The 22,799-nt window shown below is 44.8% G+C and overlaps 2 protein-coding genes across 3 annotated transcripts in view; both read right to left on the bottom strand.

The window, feature by feature from the left end:
• rfc4 (replication factor C (activator 1) 4) overlaps positions 1 to 5,697 on the bottom strand; it is a 28,814-nt gene extending 23,117 nt beyond the window's left edge. Inside the window, exons 1-3 of one of the 2 annotated variants that reach the window (XM_085989934.1) lie at positions 5,674 to 5,697; positions 3,150 to 3,275; positions 1,670 to 1,748 (exon numbers count right to left, since the gene is read on the bottom strand). In XM_085989934.1, the coding sequence (XP_085846060.1) occupies positions 1,670 to 1,748; positions 3,150 to 3,268 (198 nt within the window). In that variant the 5' untranslated portion in view covers positions 3,269 to 3,275; positions 5,674 to 5,697. Of the gene's footprint in view, positions 1 to 1,669; positions 1,749 to 3,149; positions 3,276 to 5,334; positions 5,478 to 5,673 lie in introns of those variants that run through there. The other variant, XM_085989933.1, reaches the window with a different exon arrangement.
• Positions 5,698 to 8,763: 3,066 nt separating this feature from the next.
• LOC147115574 (zinc finger protein 639-like) lies at positions 8,764 to 19,755 on the bottom strand. The gene is made up of 3 exons (XM_085989932.1): positions 19,350 to 19,755; positions 15,488 to 15,559; positions 8,764 to 14,802 (listed from the first exon to the last, which is right to left on the bottom strand). Exons 1-3 carry the CDS (start codon positions 19,405 to 19,407, stop codon positions 13,646 to 13,648), a joined length of 1,287 nt encoding a protein of 428 aa, XP_085846058.1. The 5' UTR covers positions 19,408 to 19,755; the 3' UTR covers positions 8,764 to 13,645.
• Between the last annotated feature and the right edge of the window lie 3,044 nt (positions 19,756 to 22,799).

Here is a 22,799-nt window from a genome sequence, read left to right as displayed (position 1 = left end):
GCCTTACCCCGTCTCGCCTATCCAAACCGGTCATAATCTTGTACACCTCTGTCAAATCACCCCTCAACCTCCTCTTTTTGCAAAAGAAAAACATTGCAAACAAAATTATTTTCAGGTGGACTAGGCACTAATGTATTAGAACACCATCCTTTCACCTTAGAATCCAACACAAATGCTAGGAAAGTCTCCTCTTTGTGCACCTGTAATTACAGAGGAAGCTCAGCACAGACCCTAGGAGGTACAAGTGCCCATAATCTTACACAAAGGGAACATCTCAAACTCCCCCAGTGGATAACCACACCATTTTGTGTGGTACTGAACAGAATGGCCCGAGGTTCAGTCCCTCACCTATGCTCAGTTTGTTGAACTCAAGGTATGGTGGCAATAGCGGAGGTACAATTGGTCTCCGTGCCTCTGGGTTGGGAGGGGAAATCAGCTGCAATTCATGCTTCCGGGTCACTAGCCAGTGATAGGCCCACTGAAGGTTCATGTGCGTGGAGCTTGAGCATGGAGCGGATTTTGATGTGCCAACATACCCACCACCCCAATTGGTGAATAGCCCATCAACAGTGCCAAGGCTCACACCTGAAAAATGGCCATTTAAAGTGCAGAGGACTGCTTGTGGAGCTGCACATCCTAAGTAGAAGTGTTCCTTCCCTCAGCACGGACATTGAAAAGCACAAACATTCACTCAAAAAGGAAAAAAGAACAAGTTAGTCAGACAACTAACAGGGCAGCACGGTGGCATAGTGGTTAGCACTGTTGCCTCACAGTGCCAGGGACCCGGGTTCAAATCCGGCCTCGGGTGACTGTCTGTGTGGAGTTTGCACATTCTCCCCGTGTTTGCGTGGGTTTCCTCCGGGTGCTCCAGTTTCCTCCCACAGTCCAAAGATGTGCGGGTTAGGTTGATTGGCCATGATAAAATACGCGGGGTTATGGGGATAGGGCTTGGGTTTGGATGATCAGCCATGATCTCGTTGAATGGCGGAGCAGGGCCGAATGGCCTACTCCTGCTCCTATCTTCTATGTTTCTATACAACAATTAGAAACTAGGCCTCAGGAGTTAGATGATGATACTATGTGCCATGGAATCTCCCATGCAAGTTCTCTGAACAAAGATATACAGGAAACTTTCTGGTATCCACCACTGACGGGTCCGAGCTGGTGCCGTTAGATCAAAACTGCCGTATAAACCAGCGTTAATGTTAAAACATAGAGAGCTTTTCAGCTCCGTGTGAATCAACAAACCCTGTTGCTTAGCAACAGCTTCAAAACAGTCAGCTGCAGCTGCAAGCGTCTCTAGCTGAAGCTGTTGCTTAGCTACAGACCTTGCAGAGCCTGACTGGGGAAAAAAAAAGCAACGAGAAGTAAAAAAACTTTATAGAAAACGGCTCCTGAATTTTGCCGGTAGATAGAGCTTTCCGGACTTTTAACCTCCGGTTAAACGAAAGTTTCCTGTAAATAGAAAGTCTAGTTTCAGGCAAACATGTTAAAAATATTTAGGATTGAATTTTGAAACTGTTCCTACAATTTAAGGAGCAGATGCAACATTAAAGATAGAATGGTAATTTTTGTAGATTAATATGCAGGTCTGCCATTTGGAAGGCACTGAACTAGATATTAATAACTGTAGCTACTTCTGCTAGATTGAACTGTTGGTGACACTCACATCAGCTCCTTCCAATGACTTCTTCAGCAGAGCCACAACTTCCTCCTGAAACGCAACTTCAGCCACACATTTTGGGCGGCTGCATGCAAAAAATAAGATTAAGACAGACTTTAGGGGAAATCTCAGTTCAAACACACACAAAAGTTTATTTTTTTTTTAAAACAAATTGCATTCATCCCCCCAAAATCACAAAAAAGTTTATTTAGGAATTCTCGTCTGTCCTGATACAATCCAGATTAACACAGTAAAAGAACAGCGACAGAACGCTTTCCACCTGCAAATATCTGTCATGCGTCCAGCCATCATTACCTACTCAAGGTAACTCTGCAGAGGCTTCCATGTGGCTTAAGAGCAATTTGTTGGATTTTATGGGACAGTGTGCAGACAAATATTTAAGAGGATAAGGAATGCTGAACAGGAGTTTTATTTCATAGATATGGTGGAGAGTTAACTAAAATGGAAGAGTCAATTTTTTTTTTTTTTTAAAAACATCGTCACATGTTGAGTTTTTTTTAGCACTGGCAGTAGAAAAGGCTTCAATGTTATGATTTTCAGCATATCTCTTTTTGCCCAGGATTAGCCTGCAAGGTTTTCTTATACAAAGTGGCAACATTGCACCGTCCACATGAATGTAAACTTTTTTTGGTGCTGCATGTCAAAATGTCACAGAAGAAAATATGACAGGATCTTCCACGCAGCAGGTTCCCACTCTTAGCCACGCTGACATGGCGAGTTACTGAGCAGAAGCCAGGCACCACTTCCTCCGGTGCACTACCCTGAAAACGGTTTCAGCTTGGCACCGGAGATTATCCGGCAGCAGGCAGCCCACCTGCTTTCTGACCTCGAATAGTGGGTGACCTACGAAAGGGGAAGGTGGAACAGAAAACTACAAAGAAGAGTTTTGCCCTTAAAAGGGTCATCGACCTGAAACGTTAACTCTTTCTCGCTCCACGGATGCTGCCTGACCTGCTGAGTGTTTGCAGCATTTTCTGTTGTTGTTTCAGATTTCCTGCGTCCACAGTATTTTGCTACTGTAAGAGTACAACTGGGGGCGGAACCATGACAAGGAAAGAAGTTTCAAAGAACTGCCCTCTTTCCCCTCCCCAAATGGCTGCAGCAGCACACAAGAGAAAACCGTGAGAACTTGAACTGGGGTGCCGCAGCAAAAGCCTGCAGATTTCCAACGGTTTAATGCATGGCATGTTCTGCAAAACTAGGCGATAGTTAAGAACTCTGCCTGGAAGACATCCACAGGCAAGAGAAGCAGCTTGTGAAGCTTCATCACCAACTTTCCCTCCACAACAATGAAGTGAAAGTTAGCATTATTCAGCTCTGAAATCACACATTGGTCTGATTATACACACACCACTGAATCTTAATCGTTACTGTCGTTTATTATCTTATGTAATTATGTGAGAAAGGGGAACTCATGGCTGCATACATGCACTACACAAAGCATCATCTGGGGTTAGTTTCTTACTATTTCTCCACCCATGGAACTGCTTTTTGCTTCTTGTTCTCTCCACTGGTTCCTGCTGTGGTTTTTTCTTTTGCTGGTTTAGTGCCGATAACTCCAGCTCCTTTTAAAAAAGCTTGCATCTTTCACCTTCAAACAAAAATTGCAAATGATTAAATGTCAATTTCTTTTTTATTTAAAAAAAAGAGGCAAAAGAACGACTGCAGGACTGACAGCAACAACACTGAGACCAGAGGCTGCCAATGTTCCCAAATTATGGGACATTAAGCTTAGGCCATGGCTGTCCTCTCGAGTAAATGTAAATGATCCCTTTGCACATTTCAAAAGATGAGCAGGGATGTTCATCCAGTGTCCCAGCCAACATTTATCCCGCAACCAATACCACCATAAACAGATTAACTGGTCATTCATCTTGTTGCTGTTTGTGGGACCTTGTGTGCAAATTGGCTGCTCTGTCTGCCTACAGACCAACAGTAACTACACTTCAAAAGAAATTAATTGACAGTAATGTGCTTGGGGATGTTCGGAGGTCATATACATATTTCATTTTGCAACAAATTACATTTTCCTCATTTCTACTACATCTGCCACTCATGAATTCCTGACAAAGGATGAACAAACAACCTGTGGCTTGCCCCTTGCTCAGCACTCCAGTTTTGCCTTCCTCCCATTGTATCTGCACGGTGGCATAGTGGTTAGCACTGTTGCCTCACAGTGCCAGGGACCCGGGTTCAAATCCGGCCTCGGGTGACTGTCTGTGTGGAGTTTGCACATTCTCCCCGTGTTTGCGTGGGTTTCCTCCGGGTGCTCCGCCCACAGTCCAAAGATGTGCGGGTTAGGTTGATTGGCCATGATAAAAATTGGCCCTTAGTGTTAGGGGGGATTAAATACATGGGGTTACGGCTTGGGTGGGATGGCTGTTGGTGTAGGGACCGGGTGCTAGGGTTTGGATGATCAGCCATGATCTCGTTGAATGGCGGAGCAGGCTCGAAGGGCCGAATGGCCTACTCCTACTCCTATCTTCTATGTTTCCTGCCATGGAAAAGAATACAGTAGTGTAGTGGTTATGTTATTCATCTAGTAATCCAGAGGTCCGGACTAATAATCCAAAGAATGCAGGTTCAAATCCCACCATGGCAGTTTTGAGAATTTGAATTTAGTTTAAGAAAATGGAAATAGAAAGCTCGTAAAAGAAAGAACTTGCATTTATATAGTGCCTTTCACATGTCCCAAAGTACTTTACAGCCAATGAAGTACCTTTGAAGTGCAGTTACTGCTGTAATGTAGGAAACACGACAGCTAATTTGTGCACAGCAAGCTCTCACAAACGGCAATATGATAATAACCAGTTTTTTCAAAAGATATGTTGATTGAGGGATACATATTGGCCAGGACTCCCCTGCTCTTCTCCGAATAGTGCCATGGGATTGCTTACGTCCACTTGAGGGGGCAGACAGGGCCTTGGTTTCATAGAATCATAGAATAGTACAGCACAGAAGGAGGCCATTCGACCCTTCGCGTCTGCACCAACTCTTTCCCCATATGTCTGCAATTTTTTTTCCTTAAGTATTTATCCAATTCCCTTTCAGTTATGGCTCAGTGGGTAGCACACTCGCCTCTGAGTCAGAAAATTGTGGGTTCAAGTCCCACGCCAGGGACTTGAACACATAAAAAAGCTAGGTTGACACTCCAGGGCAGTACTGAGGGAGTGCTGCACTGTCGAAGGTGCTGTCTTTCGGATGAGACGTTAAACCGAGGCCCCGTCTGCTCTCTCAGGTGGACATAAAAGATCCCACAGCACTATTTTGAAGAAGAGCAGGGGAGTTATCCCCAGTGTCCTGGCCAATATTTATTCCTCAATCAACATCACTAAAACAGATTATCCCACATTGCTGTTTGTGGGAGCTTGCTGTGTGCAAATTGGCTGCCGCGTTTCCTGCATTACAAGTGACTACATTTCAAAAAATACTTCATTGGCTGTAAAGCGCTTTGAGATGTCCGGTGGTCGTGAAAGGCGCTATATAATTGCAAGTCTTTCTTTCTTCTCGAATTGCCAGCACAGTGAGGATCAACCTGCGGCACCACTATTACTGCCTGACTGACCGAGCAGATACTCGGGGCTCTGTAACCAACCAGCCGACCGCCTCAGCTTTAAAGGGTTGAAAAGGCCCCTCCAGGAGCCACTAACCCGGCGTCCAGCCTCCCCTGCTCTCTCTCTCCCCTGCTCCGGGTGCGGTATCTCCGGCTCTCTCTCCCCGAGCGCACCCGCTCCGCCGCCGCTATACTCCCGCCAACAGACTGAACCGCCTACTGCGCATTTCCGTTTCCGTGCTGTGTCCCAGCCAACTATGTCCGGGTGCCTCCTCGCTTGTCAGGTTTTGATTCCCTTTCCATTGGCTGTAAACGCTCTCAGACTTCATTCTGGAAAAACTTCCACTTACAACTTTCATTTTTTTCCCCACAAAAAAAACGAGGGTAAAGCCTCGTTACATTTCTAACTGACGGATCTAATTCTGTGAATACGGACCGTAGGCTTAGCTCCCCTCACCGCCCTGTGGTTACCATGGAGATATCCTGACAGGTGACTGGCTAAAGAACCTTCCCAATAAAGGAAGATAGCAAAATACTGCAGATGCTTGAAATCCGAAATAACAACAGAAAATGCTGGAAAAACTCAGCAGGCCAGGCAACAACCACGGATGTTGCCTGGCCTGCTGAGTTTTTCCAGCATTTTCTGTTGTTATTTATTAATAAAGGAAGACTTGCGTTTACACAGCACCTTTCACGACCACCGGATGTTCCAAAGCGCCTTACAGCCAATGAAGTGCTTTTTAAGTATAATCACTGTTGTAATGTAGGAATCTCTATTCTTCAGGTCATTCGCCAGTAGAGGCATCGCGCCCAATCTCCACACAGCAGCCCTCGCCAGCAGGGTTACTGCTGGACGGCCATCTGGAGCAGGAACATTGGCTGAGGTTTCCTCTGCCCAAACTGGGGGCGCTGAGGCACCTGTAAACGCTCGCACCTGCTGGCCTGGATGCTCAACACAGACCAGGGACTCTTTTGGAGTGCACAGCACAGTGGCATAGCATGTAGTGCCTTTACACTTGATCGGACATTAAGGGAATCAAGGGATATGGAGATTGGGCAGGAAAGTGGAGATGAGGTAGAAAATCAGCCGTGATCTTATTGAATGGCGGAGCAGGCTCAAAGGGTTGAATGGCCTACTTCTGCTCCTATTTCTTATGTTTACCCACTTGGCCATGGGGGACTGTCTTAATTGGACCAGTAAGGTGGCATTGGGCAACCCAGTACCACCAAGATAAAGATGGCACTATAAGTGCCCCCTCTAATGGAGGGCACCACTAATACAACATTAACATGAATGGCCCAATCAAAGTAATAAATGTAAAAAAAAGCACTAAATCATATTCCTGTTGCTATCAACAATACAGTTAACGTCCTGCAGTGGACGCCGTGTGAACCCTGTTCAGGGGCACGCACAAGGCTGCAGGAAAGAGGCAGGCAGTCGGAGCGATCATCCCTGCTGTCATGTGCATCCTGGAGCTATGAATGGTGGCTTTGGACAGGTGCAGGAGCAGACCCATGAGGAGTTCTTCCGACCAGCCCGCACTCTACAAGTATCGGGTGGCCAAAGATCGGGTGCGTTTGGCTAAAGTTTAACCAAATGTTGAGCAGCAATTCCTTTAAATAATGAAAGAGGGCTGCAACCTCGTACACTGCAATTAAATAAGGAAAATGTTTCCCTCCAGGTTGCAAATTGGACGAGAGCCCTGGGTATCTGTACAGTGGTTCAAAATAATGTTTGATGCCACTGCTCCATGCAGCATTCGGCACCCCAGGTCCTCAGTGGTGCAAGGGAGGATCCCGAATACATGGGCAAGCTCATCTGCACCAGCCAACAAGACATTTCAGCATAGCATGTCCAGAGAGAAGCCGTGGGCAGGGAAGTGGAGAGTCTGCAGGCGTAACCTACACAGGAAATCCTTGCATGCAGAATGGAATGGCACGTGGGAAACTTCCAAGAGAAGGCTCAAGTCCTGAGGGAGGTTTCAGGGCCCCATGTTGATGAGCAACTCCATGTGAAGGCGGGTGAAATTGGGCGGAATCACTCCACGTGCTTGAGCCTCTTTGACACACCTAACTGAATCAGGGCCTTAGTGGCTATATGGCTTTGGCAGCAGGCTAGACAGAACACCCAGACTTCCAGGCAGCCAACACCTCTAGCGACATCCAGCCCACTCCGCTGCCATCCAGTATGTCCCTGACTCTGGTTACCTTTTCAGCAAGGATTCTCCTCTCCGCCAGCCCCGGGGAAGCAAAATGTACTTTTGAAACTTGACTTTTAAAAATAAAACTTAGAAAGTTGGCCTGGCAGAGCCCTATCACAGCCTCCCATCAAATCAGTTAATATTTGGTGCAATTAATGAGCCTATTGTTTATGTTGCTGAATCACACATAGTCTAAGCAGTAGGGTCAGATAGGCTGTACGTTAGCAGGAAAGAGCAGTTCCACTACTCTTAGGCATTCTGTTTGCATTAAAAATGCCAGACCCAGAGTTCTGTACTACTTAAAAAGATGCCGGGTAGCAAATTGTTGGTGTTAGGATTGTAATGCCAATGATTCTACTGTCACAATTACCAGTTACAATGTGCAGCTTTTTTTTTTTTTTTAAAGGAAAGGTTGGGGAAGCAGAAGCAATCTCAGACCAGTAAAGTAGTCCTTGACATTTCTTTAAAATTAAAAGTTGAATTTTTCTTTCCTGATTAAAAATTAACTTGCTGGTTAAGGAACTGAACAGCTTGATCATATTGACCAGAAGGGCCCAAATTTGCTCTCCAGTCTTTGCTGAGTTATATGGTCACAGCCAAGAATGCTACTGCTGACTGCAGCATACCTGTATTAGAGAGAAAAAAATTGCCTGTGCTCCTATTCCTTATCACAATCCAGAGAGCTTTGCTGAAGAGAACATGGGACAACTTCTGGTTGCACTTCAGTTCTGCCCTGTTCATCTTCGGTCACCCGGTTTGCAGAGTAGCGAATAGGTCGGAGGATCTCCGACAGGGTCCAAGTGGTACCCGACGTTCAATCTCCATAATGAGTGAAGAGTTACATTATGTTAGACAGAAGCTAGCCATCCTGAACAACGTCAGTGAAACTGATAAATAACCAACAGATTGAGAACGTCTCCAATTTATGGAATCAGATGCACAAACTCAATTCCCTACTACTCCATGGCCCAACATGTTCTTATCCTAATAGACTGGGTTTTTTCCAACTCCTTGCCAGTTTTGTCACCACCTATTATGTTAACTCCTTGCTGGGCTACAGGTCCGCAGGTGCCACCATGATATCCGTCACCAGTGGCCATTATTCATGTTGGAGTCTTGAAAGCTATATTATCAGAGTGAGCATCACAGCTGAGCCTGATCCTGGCCTCACTTGACACTCGTACCCACACATTTTCAACAGGGGTCACTGGATCGTGATCAGGAGGCTTCCGATTGATTTCTTTTAAAAATTTGCTTTCTGTTTCTCAGCATGCTACAAACCAGGACTTCGAAATTGATTGTGGTAATGAAAACAAAGAATCGGGTCAAAGTGCAAAAATTACATTTTAATACCATGATCTTATAATACAGCTGTATCTCCCATAGCAGGTACAACATTACTTTCTGCTCAAACTTCAAATGTCTGAAAATACCCAGTTATACAGTCCACCGCTTTCTGTCAGTTACTTTTATAGAGAGCTGTGCAATGCTACAAGAATCCAAATGTCTTCTCTGTCTGTTAAAACATGAGGATTCCATCAACGTGTACCAGAGTACAGAAATAAGCAAATACAAAATTGTCATTTAGAACCCCAACAAGTCACACTGCATGTACAAGTTATCTTAAGCATTTCATTTATCAAATACATTTAAAATAACTTTACACATACATTATTTTTGCTACGACAAAATTAGATTTCCCCATCAAAAGATAAATGGGATTCTACAGGATTCTTTGTAAAGGTACAATCATTAAATCACGGCATCATTTGTGTGAAGTTTTACACAGCTCCTTTATGGTATGTATAACAGATGGGCACTTTTTTCAAACCTAAGTTAACACAAAGATTATACTTGGCAATAAAAAACAGCACGAGCAATTTAGTCTCCCTACAAGTTCAAATCACACTTTCAGCTTCTCTCAAAGTACAAGACTATTGCTATTGCTGCAATGTATTATGTACAAGATAAAATTCCAACAAGATTCAGTGTATAGTCACATTTATGTGCACAAATTGAAATCTTCTGAAACTCTGGGGAGGAGGGGCCGGGGGTAGGGACACAGACTTCTTGCCAGCATAGACTGCAACTGCACTTTTTTTTTTACCTCAACCAAAACATTAGATTATGGCATTATAAAACAACATTCTGCTCTTCTTTGTGGATCTTAACTGTTGATCAGCTTTTGAATGTTTTTCCCCCCCCATTAAATATAAATAAGTTGATACTTTGTAAAAAATGTTTAATATGTCCGCAGATGTCGTCAATCCCATTCGGACAAAACACAATGAATATTTGACCAACCAGGCTATGCTTAAACCGTAAATACCGCTTTAGTATTGATGCTATTTTCAGGATTGCATTCTCTAAAAGTGGCTCCAAATTGATGTTCTGCAATGTCTTAATGTAGAAATAAAACACCAAGGATTAAATGTTTTAGGGTTTGCTTTGGTGAACTTTGTGCTTATCAAGGTAAATGATGTCAGTACTTAGAACAAGTATTTTCTGATGGTGGTACTCAATGGTAGCATCAAGCAAAAGCTTGCCTATTCTCAATCTCAGAAGAGCATCATTATTGCACCTGTACGACATTTCCATTTTCTATACCAGCCATTCTTCTGGCCTCTTTGTCAGACTGCTAATTGGATGCTAAAATTATGATGTGTTTTGTGCAGTGGGCTCATGCCTACTAGGAGCTGGATAAGACTCTCCCAAACTCTTACAGTGCTAGTAGAAAAACAGGAGGTCATCAGCTGGGCTAATCCCAGGGCCCAGTAGTGAAAACAATATTCTAAGTGACATTATGGCTCTGTCCCACACTTCCTTTAAACTGCAAAAATAGATTATCTGGTCACTATCACATTGCTGTTTGTAGGAGCTTGCTGTGCGCAGATTGACTGCCGTGTTTCCTACATTACAACAGTGACTACACTTCAAAAGTACTTCATTGGCTGTAAAGCGCTTTGGGGCGTCCTGAGGTTGTGAAAGGCGCTATATAAATGCAAGATTTTCTTTCAAAAATCTAACTTTTCATGCCCAATTTTACACTATGACTTGTAATACATCATTCTATTCAGCTCAATCAAGCGTACAATTATATGTGTATGTGTTAAGCAGTATCCTTATGCATAAGTCAATTATAATAAGTCACTTTTCCACAGAAACCTAAAGAGAATCTAAAGGTAAGTTTTGCATATTGAGCGTGTAAGAACATAATAACTGAATATAATGAAAGAGTAACCATAATTTCCAACTGAGCTGGCAAAGTTTATTGTAAGTTTCAAAATTGAGATCACTTACTCCATTACATGACACGATCTTTAGCACAATCAGCTCTATCTAGCCTACTTAATCATTCCGATATACATTAGAGAGAGGAAGAAAGTGAATTTTTGCCCAAACCACTTTCAAAAAAGCTGGTAAGAGGTCAGTTATACTGCACTACATCCCATGAACTAGACGCCATCAAAATAAATACTAAACGACTGAAAGTGAATTATAGAAAATAGTCAGTGAATCCAATCTCAGTGCTCAGGTAATACCCAGGAAGTCACTATAGTGACAGACACTCTGAGGTGCATGAACCATCTTCGGTGTGTATATATTACCATCATATCCACCCAGCTCTGAGGTGCTCTTTGACAAACTGGATTTATTTTAAGGAAGCACCATTGTACATTTACACTGAGGGAGGCAGACAAAGGAGGAAAAATGCAAGTCATTGGTCCAAAAACATTTTTTTCTCCATTTTTGATTTCCTCCATAGATTTGAGACCAAATGCAAACGTTTTCCTTCCTCTCGCAAATGAGCACTAGAGAGCAACTCTTTTTCTTCCAATGATTCTTTTATCCTAATTTCAGATCATTTTTAAATATTTCATTTCCTGCATCAGAATAAAACTGAAGTCTCACCTCACACTGCTTTTCAGCAGTAATGACCCTGGACCACTGCTAAACATATGGAGTGGGTATGGAGAGTCAAAACAGAACCAAAGGAGTCAGAGATACGCTGGACATGTACCATACGAGACTCCACTCGATTGCCATTCTCAAGTGGCAGTTCTCAGGTCACATGAGCTAGAAAGTTACTCTTTGGCAAAACAACTTTACACGTAATAGTGTAACTGTTCTTGCAGATCCTAGGTGGCTGCTACATGTCATAAAGGGCCAAGTCTCTGCATCTGCAGAAAATGATTTCTAAGATGCCTGGAAAAATACGGAAGAGTAGAGTATCATTACCAACAAAGTTTAATGTGATGAAGCCCTAATAAGAACAGCATTGTTGGATCTGAATAATCAGCTTTATGTAATAAGATTTTACTAGATATTTTTTGCTGAGACACATTCAGAATGTAATTTTGTTCTGTAATTCTACCAAATTTAATAACTGCCTTCATCCCAACACCCAGTTTGCTATCTATGGTTAGGGTAGGATAGTCCAGCCTATGGATAACACACACGGCCAATATTACTCCACTGATCTGTTTGAGATACAGAAGGTTCTCCTCTTTCCCTTATACGTTACATTCTCTCATTTCCCTCTCACCAATGCAACAACTACAACCTGTGAACATCCTGTTGCTCATCGCAAGACCAAAGAAAGATTAGAATTCAGTGTCAATAATCTGAAAAAGACCCCATGATTTTACAAAAAGCAGGGCCTGGAGTTTCTGCTCAGTTAAATGCTGGCCTTGCCAGCGACGCCCACATCCCATAAACGAATTTAAAAAAAAGGTTGTGTTGGTTTTTTCGTCGCAATTCACCTGAAATCGGCCAAAGCAGCACAAACGATCGCGGAATTTTAAGCACAAATTACGTGCAGCGCAAATCAACGTTCCGCGATCTGTTGAGCTAGTTTAAAAAACATCGCACGAGAAGCCGGCCCCCCCCCCCCCCCCCAGATCGAATTAATCGCCATTGCGAGTTTCTGCTAATTGCACTAGTTTGCTGGCCTTCGAGGAGGCTCTTAAAATTAAGCTGGTTCTTTTGGGCACAAGGACACCAATATGCTTGTTTTAAAAGTTTGTGAGTAAGTTTTTTTTTAATTTACTAAGAAACTGACTTCTGTACACCAATATAACAAGAAAATGGTTCTGTATGGTTTTTTAAAATCAATTTCAGTTAATTAAAATCAGGTTACTCACAGGTGGTGGACTAGACACTGATTAAAATGCTTATTTTTTGTGATAAACCTATTTTTCAGCTGTATTATTTAAACTGCACAAGTTACCACTCAAATATATCAAGGAAATTTTTTTTTTTTTTTTTTTTTAAAGCAAATTACATTCTAAAACTCTGCCGATTGGGCAGCACGGTGGCATAGTGGTTAGCACTGTTGCCTCACAGCGCCAGGGACCCGGGTTCGAATCCGGCCTCGGGTGACTGTCTGTGTGGAGTTTGCACATTCTCCCCGTGTTTGCGTGGGTTTCCTCCAGGTGCTCCGGTTTCCTCCCACAGTCCAAAGATGTGCGGGTTAGGATGATTGGCTATGATAAATTGACCCTCAGTGTTAGGCGGATTAAATACGTGGGGTTAGGGGATAGGGTGGGATATGTGTTGGTGTAGGGATTACGGGGATCGGGTGGGATATGTGTCGGTGCAGGCTCGATGGGCCGAAATGGCCTCTATCTGCACTGTGGGGTTTCTGTGTATTTGTGCATTGGTTCATGGCAGATTTTGCATTTGGCGATATACAAATGAGTTTGAGTGGAAACTTGAGGGGAAAAAACTTCTGAAAACGAGCTCAATTTGGGGCGCATTTTGCTCCCAGGTCGCCGGTTGCGGCCAAAGCAGAAACTCAACCCCTAGCTGTTTCTACTTTCCAGGCGCAAGGACACAGACTGTATGTTTACAGTTCACAATGTGCACGTTAAAATGTTCACGTTTGTGGCAGGTTGAGATTTGGGATGCTCTCTTGCTTTGTTCTCAGCCATCATACACTGTGCGACAATCACCAAAATTGGAAAACAATTCAAAATGCTACATACTTTCAAATTAAGTCACCCATGGAGCTGCTTGAGTGTGTGCCCACTTAGTGCACAGGGGAAAAACACTGGACAGGATTCTCTGAAGTCAGAGGGGCTTGTGAGGATTTACTTGGCACTCTTCCACAGGAACATCCTCCAAATAATATTTAAAAAAACTAATTCAGTTTCTCACTCTTTTGAAATTCTGCAGACAGCCACAGTAGCCAAGTTTAAAAGATGTTTAATTGTCATATCCCTGATACCACAGCAGCTCATTGTTCTGTTTGTGTTTAGCAAGATGCCACATGAGCTCACCGTCGCTTGCAAACCTCAACATGCACATCTCGCATTTGTAGGGTAGTGCTGCAGTGTGGCTCATGTCTATGTGCGTGCGGAGGTTTGCAATCTGCTCAGTAGAATAATCACAGTACTGACACAAGTAGATCTCCTGAGATGAGTGCAAGTTCAAGTGTTTGTTGTACTCGGCCGTGTTGCAAAAGCCCTTCCCGCAATCGTCGCACACAAACGGAAAGAACCGGGCATGCTCAATCGCCACATGCCGGTTGACGTTGCCGTACAGCCGGCTTCTGTAGCCACAAGACTGACATATAAAGAAATTTCTCTCCCGGTCAAAGCTCACTTTACTCATAAAGCCCGCTGGTCCCTGAAGTCCATCCTCGGAGGTGTCGTTCATCTCCATGAGGCTGTACGCGTGCTCAGCAAGGACATGGCTGTGCAGCTCAGCAGCATCATCTGTGCCGTACTCACAGAACTGGCAGAGGTACTGCTCGTCGCCATCGTGCTGCTGCAAGTGAAGGTGGAGCTCGCTGGTACTGCAGAAGTGAATGTTGCACTGCTCACACCAGTACAGATACTCGGTGATGTGGGCATCCGCCACATGCAACTCGAGCGCCTTCGGGTTTTCAGCACTGTGGCTGCACAACTGACAGGCATTTGGCTCTTCTGTCTCATGGGCCTGCAGGTGCTTGTGGAGCAGAGTGTACGTTAGAAATTCCCGCTTGCAGACTGGGCAGGTGTTGGGCAGAGTGTCTGTGTGCCTGAGAATAACATGCTGCTTCAGCTCCAGCGGGTACTTGCTGTTGAAGTCACAGTGCTCGCAGCTGTAGAGTCCATCGCAAGATGGTTTTCGCAGAGGCCACTTATGTTGATAAAGAACGGCCGAGCAAGGGGATTTGGCCCGTCTCTCGGAGCCATCACTAACTGAACTTTCTGTTGTATCGTCTTGGTGTTTGTTGGGGGATGAAGCTTCCTGTTCAGGATGGTATGTGTTAAATTTGCTTTCTTGGTCATTAAAAGGGCTCCAGTTTTCAATCCTGCACTGCCTCTTGTTAGTTCCTTTCAGATCAGAGTTTATTGCTCTCACTGTCATGCAAAGGTCTGAAAAGATGAAGTAAATAAAAAACACGTTGATACATTTGAGACACTCTTGAAAACTCTACCATATTTTCTCCTCCCCAAATTTTTCAAAAATATAAATTTCAAGCTTTCTCGCCCTACAAATGTCAGTGCCAGGTCATGGGGGAGTAAAACGAAGATTAAAATTAAAATGAAAATCGCGTGTTTTCTCTAACGGGTGTCGATCTGCAACGACAGTTTTGCACCTGAAAATCTACCCTCCACTGTCCAGGTTCACTCAAAGAATGGTCACTTGGGCAAGGATCCAGAGAGCTGCCAGCAACCTTGGAACTGTACCCGAGCATGATTCACTGTTTTACGGAGAGGGCAAGGTGAGAAAATTGTGGGGAAGGGAGAAGGAATAAACAAAAATGTAATCTCAAAGGAGTTTTCACTAGCTTCTTCTAGTTTGTAGGACAACCCTAACAGTATTAGGATTAATAGTCCCTCCCAGAAATGTTGCAATAAAAAAAATAATCCAGTTTTGGTCTTATACCACAGACAAAAAAATCCAATTCAAACCAGCAACATGTGAGAAAAATCCTCCATTCAGTGGATGAGTGCATCATTTCTACCTTAGTGGATAGACAATACAAGATAATGTTTACAGATACAAACATTCCTCATTAACAGATACAAACATTCCTCATTAACAATTTTAACCCACCTTGTGAATCGCTTGAATTGTTACAGTGTTCGGGACTGCTTTCCTCTTCATCTTCAACCGTGGAGTCAGACCCTACAAGAGACAAAGCCAGTTAGGAGGAGGATTCCCACTGTAGGTAGATTGACTAACAAATTCCTTCCCTTGTCCTTGCATTCCTGAAGACAAGGACATACGCGAGGGTCAATGCTTCTGCAACTTTCTCAAGTAGCCATTCTGCATGTGAGCCTAGATACTATCAGCAGGGTACTCTACACTTGCTTATATTTGCTCCTCTTTCACAGTTTTCTCGGGATATTTGTCATTCCCCGGTAAAGTAGGGAAACTCATCTGCTCTAAGGTTCTATCAATGCCACTCTGTCATTGGCTGCAAGGAAGCATACAAGATCAAATTGGGTGACTTTCCCTGGAATTATTGAATCTCCAGGAACTGTCTGGCCTCCACTCACCTGTAATATTAAATATAACATGTTTAGCACATAGTGTTTGTATCTAGCACTGTCAGGTTAGGTATTGGGTAATAATCACTCAACAACATGCAAATCGATAGTATATAAAGAGTACAAAAGCAGGAAGCAATGCTAAACCTGTACAAATCATTGGTTAGGCTACAGTTATAATGCTGTGTTCAGTTCTGAGTACCTTACTTTAGCAAAATGTCAAGGGCATGGAGAGGGTGCAGAAGTGATTCACTTAGATGAAACCAGCTTTTATGAACAGAACTGGAAGAAACTGAGGCCCCTTTCATTAGAACGAAGAAAGTTAACAGGAGATCTGATCAAGGTGTTCAAGATACTGAGGGGTTTTGATAAGGTAAATTGGGAAAAAACTATTTGCACTGTTTAGTAAGTTGGTAACCAGAGGACATAAATTTAAATCGCAAAAGAAGTGGTTAGAAGATTTAAAAAAAAGAGTGCCTGATCGGAAACAATGGTGGAAGCAGAATTCATAATTGCTTTAAAAAAATTGGATACTTCAAAAGAAAAACAATTGAAAGGGTATGGGGAAAGTGGATCGTTCTTTCCAAGAGTTGGCACAGACAGGGTGGGCCCAGGAACCTCCTCCTGTGTTGCAAAATGCTACGATTCTGTGATTTGTGCTGTGGACTCAACCCACTAGGAACTGGCTTGAGATGATTCCATTTCTCATATGATCTTCTCACTGACCAGAGAGTTGAGACTTTCAATATTCATGGTCACCCTTCGATCTTGCTATTTCACGTGGCCGCTCTACTCCCATGGTCTCAATTAAAGACAAAAACATCTCCGATCACTTCCTCATATCCCTCACAACCCACGCCCTACTACCCCTTTCCAACCCACTTCCTTTTGCATCTGTACTTGGGGGAAAAAACTCTGCTCAAAGTCATTTATAATTACTTTCAAATTCCCACGATACTTCTGCAATTGTTGATTTGCTCAACCTTGCCCTCACCTCCTCCTCTGACGCCCTTGGCCCCTGCAAAACCTTTACTCGCTCCCATCCTTGCTGTTCCCCTGGTATGGTTCCCATCTTCACTCCCTCAAGTCCAAAAGGTGGGCTTGAGCTAATCTGCAGCACAACCTGTTTTACCATCCATCACCAGATCTGACTGGTCCACATCAGCCACATCAAGTGCTATCAGGCCTCATTCTCTTCTGCTAATTCCACCCATTATTCCAGGATCATCCAAGAATGCAAGAGTGTAGAGATAACCCTCGACTTCTTTTCTCTACTACCAACTCTCTCCTTAAACCCCACTCCCTTGCCTCCTCCACCAAGTGTGAGTAGCTCATGGACTTCTTTGTCACTAAGTTTGAAGCCATCCATTCAGCTCCCTCTGCTGCTTCCTCCTCCTTCCCCTTCAAGCCAAATCACTCCTCCGCCCCCAGCCCTGAACCCACATCTCGCTATAACTTCTCTCCCATCTTCCCCCATGCCTTCTGAGTTGTTAGCACTCTCGCCTCAGAGTCAGACGGTTGTGGGTTCAAGTCCCACTCCAGAGACTTGAGCACAAAACCTAGGCTGACTGAGGGAGTGCTGCACTGTCAGGGGTGCTGTCTTTCAAATGAGGGGTTAAACTGACGCCCCATTTGCCCTCTCAGGTGGACGTAAAAGATCCCATGGCACTATTTCGAAGAAGAGCAGGGAAATTCTCTCTGGTGTCCTGTCCAATATTTATCCCTCAACCAACACCACAAAAAAACTAGACGGTTTCTGGCCATTTAGTTCACCTCCTTGACATCTGTCCTAATACCTCATGTGGCTCGGTGTCAAATTTTGTTTGATAACGCTCCTGTGTTGCACCTTGGGATGTTTTACTACATGTAAGTTGTTGTTGCGGCGCGCAAATTGACTGCTGCATTCCCCTACATTACAAGTGACTACACTTCAAAAAGCTGTTAAGCGCTTTGGGACATCCTGAGGTCATAAAAGACTCTATATAAATGTAAGTTATTTCTTTCTTTATGCCTTCTCCAAGCTCATCTCATTCATGAGACACACCTCCTGCTCCTGTACCGTAACCTGAGGGATTCCAAAGAATCTATCTTTGGTCCCATCGTTATCTATGCTGCTCCTTGGTGATATCATTCACAGGCATGGGGTCAACTTCTACATGTATGCCGATGGCACCCAGCTCTCCCTCTCCTCCATCTCTCTCGATTGCTCCACTGCCTCTGTATTGATGGCTTGTCTGACGTCCAGTCTTGGACGAGCCACAATTTCCTCGAGCCAAACACTGGTAAGGCCGAAGCGATCACTTCCGGCCCCCACCACAAACCTCAAACCCTAGAGTAGATTGGCGGTTAGGATCAGATCAGCCATGATCTTATTGAATGGCGGAGCAGGCTCGAGGGGCCGATTGACCTACTCCTGCTCCTATTTCTTATGTTCTTATGTTCCTTGCCACCGATTCATCCCCTCCTCAGCCACTACCATCCTAATCGATCTTAGGCTGAGTTTACCATCTCATATCCTTTCCCGCACCTTCATAACAGTGCCTAAACAGTGGGGAGAAATCTTATATTCCCCAAACGCCAAGCAGAAATTAAAACAATCCGAACAGCAGACAGAAATGCAACAATTCAACTGCCCAGTTAAAAATGCAATGTTACTTTACTGCCTTGGTAATGTTTGGCCAGCGTTGCACCTCTGCCCAGCTGTTTGGCCAGCGTTGCACCTCTGCCCAGCTGTTTGGCCAGCGTTGCACCTCTGCCCAGCTGTTTGGCCAGCGTTGCAACTCTGCCCAGCTGTTTGGCCAGCGTTGCACACCTGCCCAGTTGTTTGGCCAGCGTTGCACACCTGCCCAGTTGTTTGGCCAGCGTTGCACATCTGCCCAGTTGTTTGGCCAGTGTTGCACATCTGCCCAGTTGTTTGGCCAGCGTTGCACATCTGCCCAGTTGTTTGGCCAGCGTTGCACATCTGCCCAGTTGTTTGGCCAGCGTTGCACATCTGCCCAGTTGTTTGGCCAGTGTTGCACATCTGCCCAGTTGTTTGGCCAGTGTTGCACATCTGCCCAGTTATTTGGCCAGTGTTGCACATCTGCCCAGTTGTTTGGCCAGTGTTACACATCTGCCCAGTTGTTTGGCCAGCCTTGCACATCTGCCCAGTTGTTTGGCCAACCTTGCACATCTGCCCAGTTGTTTGGCCAGCCTTGCACATCTGCCTAGTTGTTTGGCCAGCCTTGCACATCTGCCTAGTTGTTTGGCCAACCTTGCACATCTGCCCAGTTGTTTGGCCAGCCTTGCACATCTGCCCAGTTGTTTGGCCAGTGTTGCACATTTGCCCAGTTGTTTGGCCAGTGTTGCACACCTGCCCAGTTTCTGTGTAACTCTGCTTAAGAGTCTCCTCTTCGCTACCCTCCCAAACACTCGGCCTCTATTACCTGAGTAACGCGAGGGATTTAAACTCTTCCTCCTCTTCCTTTTGCCATTTTCACTCATGGTGTCCCCACTGGAAGGCGTCGCTTGGCCCCGGCCCTCACACGGGCCTTGCGGCCTCAAAGGCTGGGGGCGGCGGTGGCGGGGGCTCGGCCTGGCCTGCCCTGCCCTGCTGCCCAGTGTGTACAGGCAGCAGAAGAGCCCAGTCCCTTTGCCTAGACTACGATTGGCGGCCACTCTTCTCCCCACCGCTCGGCAAGGCCCCAAACCTCGATCTCTCTCCCTGTTCCTTTGGGTCACTCCTCACTCGGCCTCGCTCACAAATGGAGACGCTCCCTAACCGGATGACGTCACCGCCACTTCCGAGCCCGACTTTCACTGCGCGCGCAGAGGGAGCGTCTGTATTTTCCAAATCAGAGACAAAACGTCGGAGACTCTCTGCACTGCATCCCATGGTCACTTTATGTACAATGTCATCAAAACCCATCCCATCTAGATGATCACTGAATTTGATCCTTCTACATATATCCAAGTTATTTAAATTTTTATACCATTTTTCCATTCCACCCTTATGACACTATTGCATGTCAGCATTGACTTAAAAAAAAGTTGTTCACGAGATGTGGGCTTGCTGGAAAGGCATAATTTATTGTTAAGGTAGCCAACTCTGGTTAGAGGTATTCATGGAAGCTCGATCAGGTGAGACACAATCATGTGACATCTGCAAATGTTATTGCCTTTGAGGATAGCAAAATACTGCGGATGCTGGAAATCCGAAATAACAACAGAAAACGCTGGAAAAACTCAGTCCTGACGAAGGGTCTTCGACCTGAAACGTTGACTCTGTTTCTCTCTCCACGGATGTTGCCTGACCTGCTGAGTTTTTCCAGCGTTTTCTGTTGTTATTGCCTTTGTGGTTCATAATACAGTAGAGAACCAAGCTGAATATAGTAAGTACAGAGGAGATCTAAATATGGGAATACGAGGGACAGAGAGAGAGAGAATGAGAATAGATCAGCGGCTAAAATAAAAGGGAACCCAAAAGTCTTTATAAGTAACTATAGTATAGTAAAAGGGTGGCAATTAGGGACTGGAAAGAAAAAGACTTACATAGCACCTATCACAAACACCATCGTCCCAAAGTCCCAATGAAATACTTTTTTTGAAGTGGAGTCACTGTGGTGATGTAGGAAACATGGCAGCCAATTTGCGCACAGCAAGCTCCCACAAACAGCAATGTGCTAATGACCAGATAATCTGTTTTAATGATGCTGATTGAGGGATAAATATTGGCCAGGACACCAGGAATAACTCCCTGCTCTTCTTCTAAATAGTGCCATGGGATCTTATACATCCACCTGAGAGAGCAGACGGGGCCTCGGTTTAACGTTTCATCCGAAAAACAACACCTCCGACAGTGCAGCACTCCCTCAGCACTGCACTGGTTGTCTGCCTAGGTTTTTGTGCTCATAGTCTCTGGCGTTGGACTTGAACCCACAACCTTCTGACCTAGTGGCAAGGGTGTTATCAACTGAGCCACGGCTTGTTAGATCCGTGTATCTTGATGTTGTGTCCTTCAATAATTAGACAAGAGACTGCAGGGAACAATCAACAGGTGTTTACTGGATGAGGGTTACTCTAAAACTAACTGTACAGATCCCTACTCAGGGTTTATATACAGGTGTGGTCACTGCCGGTACTACAGTATACAGGAGCTGTAAAAAGTAGTTCTCCCCTTAAAGGTACATACATTACAATTCCTCCCCTTTTAGATTAACAGTACCATAACATTCATTTAACAATTAAATATCAACTAATTACAATTAACACTTTTAACATGCAACATTAACTGAAAATAGTCTATTTATAAATTCAGTCTTTGGGGAGGCTTCCTGATCCTTTCTGGATAGCGCCTTTCCTGAGTGTCTTGCTCTTGGTGCGGAGGCGATTCTGGCCCCCTGTCGTCGGTTGGTTCATCAGCTTCCGATGCTACTGTTTCTGGGGTAGATGCTACCTGTATGTCGGGTTCATCACTAGGCATGTATGGGCGAGACATGGGGTTGACTCGTTCCTGTGACTCTAGGATCTGGTCAACATGGCGTCTCACAATGTTCTCCTCAACATCCACTGTGTACATTAGTGGCCCCTGCCATGTGCATATCGTTCCTGGTTGCCATTTCTCTGTTCGGTAGTCGTGGGCCAAGACTGGTTGCCCTACATTGAAGCTCCTTGTCGGCTTCTCATTGATGTGCTGGAATTGCTTATTCTCAACATCTCTTCGTACATTTGGTCTGAGCAAATCCAGACGAGATCTCAACCTTCGGTTAAAGAACATCATGGCCGGGGTCTGGTTGGTGACTGCATGTGTCGCATTTCTGTAGGCTAACAGGAAATTGTCCACCTTATGCTGCAGTGGAATGTCGTCATCGCACATGGCCCTTACTGCTTTTTTAAAGGTTTGTATGAACCTCTCAGCCAATCCATTTGTGGCTGGATGATACGGGGCGGATGTGTAATGCCTTACCCCATTCCTTTTCATAAATCTTCGAAACTCTTCGGACACAAACTGTGGTCCGTTATCAGAGCAAATCTGCTCTGGCAAGCCGTTCCTGGCAAATATGGTCCGTAGGACTGCAATAGTTTTCTCCGTGGTGGTGGAGGACATTTTGATCACCTCAGGCCATTTCGAGTGCGCATCCACGGCTATTAAAAACATTGAATCCATGAATGGACCAGCAAAATCAATATGCACCCGTTGCCATGGAGATGAGGGCCACTCCCATGGGTGTAGAGGGGCATGTGGTGGTGCATTTTGGACCTTCTGGCATCCTGAGCAGCTCTTTGTCAGGTCCTCGATTTGCTGATCGATCCCCTGCCACCACACATAAGCCCTAGCAAGGCTTTTCATTTTCACCCCTCCCAGATGGCCTTCGTGAAGCTCATTGAGCACTCTCTCCCTTAACTTGGGTGGAATTACCACTCGGGATCCACACATCAAGGTCCCTGGCATACTGACAGCTATTCTCTTCTGGATGAGAATGCTGGCAACAGTGAGTCGCCATGTGTTGGCCATCCCTTCACCGTCAAGTCATATACCCGAGACAGTGTCGGGTCATGTCGGGTCTCCTTCTCTGTATCAGCGTTAGTTACTGGCAAGCGTTCAATTACAGTCGAATTAAATATTTTGACAGGGTCCACTGCTGGTGCTTCCTCCGCAGTAGGCAGTGGCAGGCGTGATAGCCCATCAGCATTTCCATGCTGTTTCGTGCCCTTATACTCGATTTCATATTGGTTCGCCCCTAGAAAAAGGGACCATCTTTGTAGCCGTTGCGCAGTCATCACCGGAACGCCCTTCTTTGGATTAAAGATGGAGACAAGTGGTTGGTGGTCAGTCAGCAAGGTGAACTTCTGCCCGTGCAGATAGTGATTGAACTTTTTCACTCCCCACACTAGGC

Source organism: Somniosus microcephalus, chromosome 6 (assembly GCF_052327205.1).
Source record: "Somniosus microcephalus isolate GS21.2 chromosome 6, FLI_Smic_1.0, whole genome shotgun sequence".
In the NCBI taxonomy this organism is placed as follows: Eukaryota; Metazoa; Chordata; class Chondrichthyes; order Squaliformes; family Somniosidae; genus Somniosus; species Somniosus microcephalus.
This window is presented reverse-complemented; position numbering and strand designations above follow the sequence as displayed.

Coding starts and splice junctions, on each gene's coding strand:
- LOC147115574 (XM_085989932.1), bottom strand. CDS start 19,407: ATGAGTGAAAATGGCAAAAGGAAGAGGAGGAAGAGTTTAAATCCCTCG. Junction 15,560..19,349: donor AAATCCCTCGCGTTACTCAG/GTAATAGAGGCC, acceptor TGTCTCTTGTAG/GGTCTGACTCCACGGTTGAA. Junction 14,803..15,487: donor CAATTCAAGCGATTCACAAG/GTGGGTTAAAAT, acceptor TCATCTTTTCAG/ACCTTTGCATGACAGTGAGA.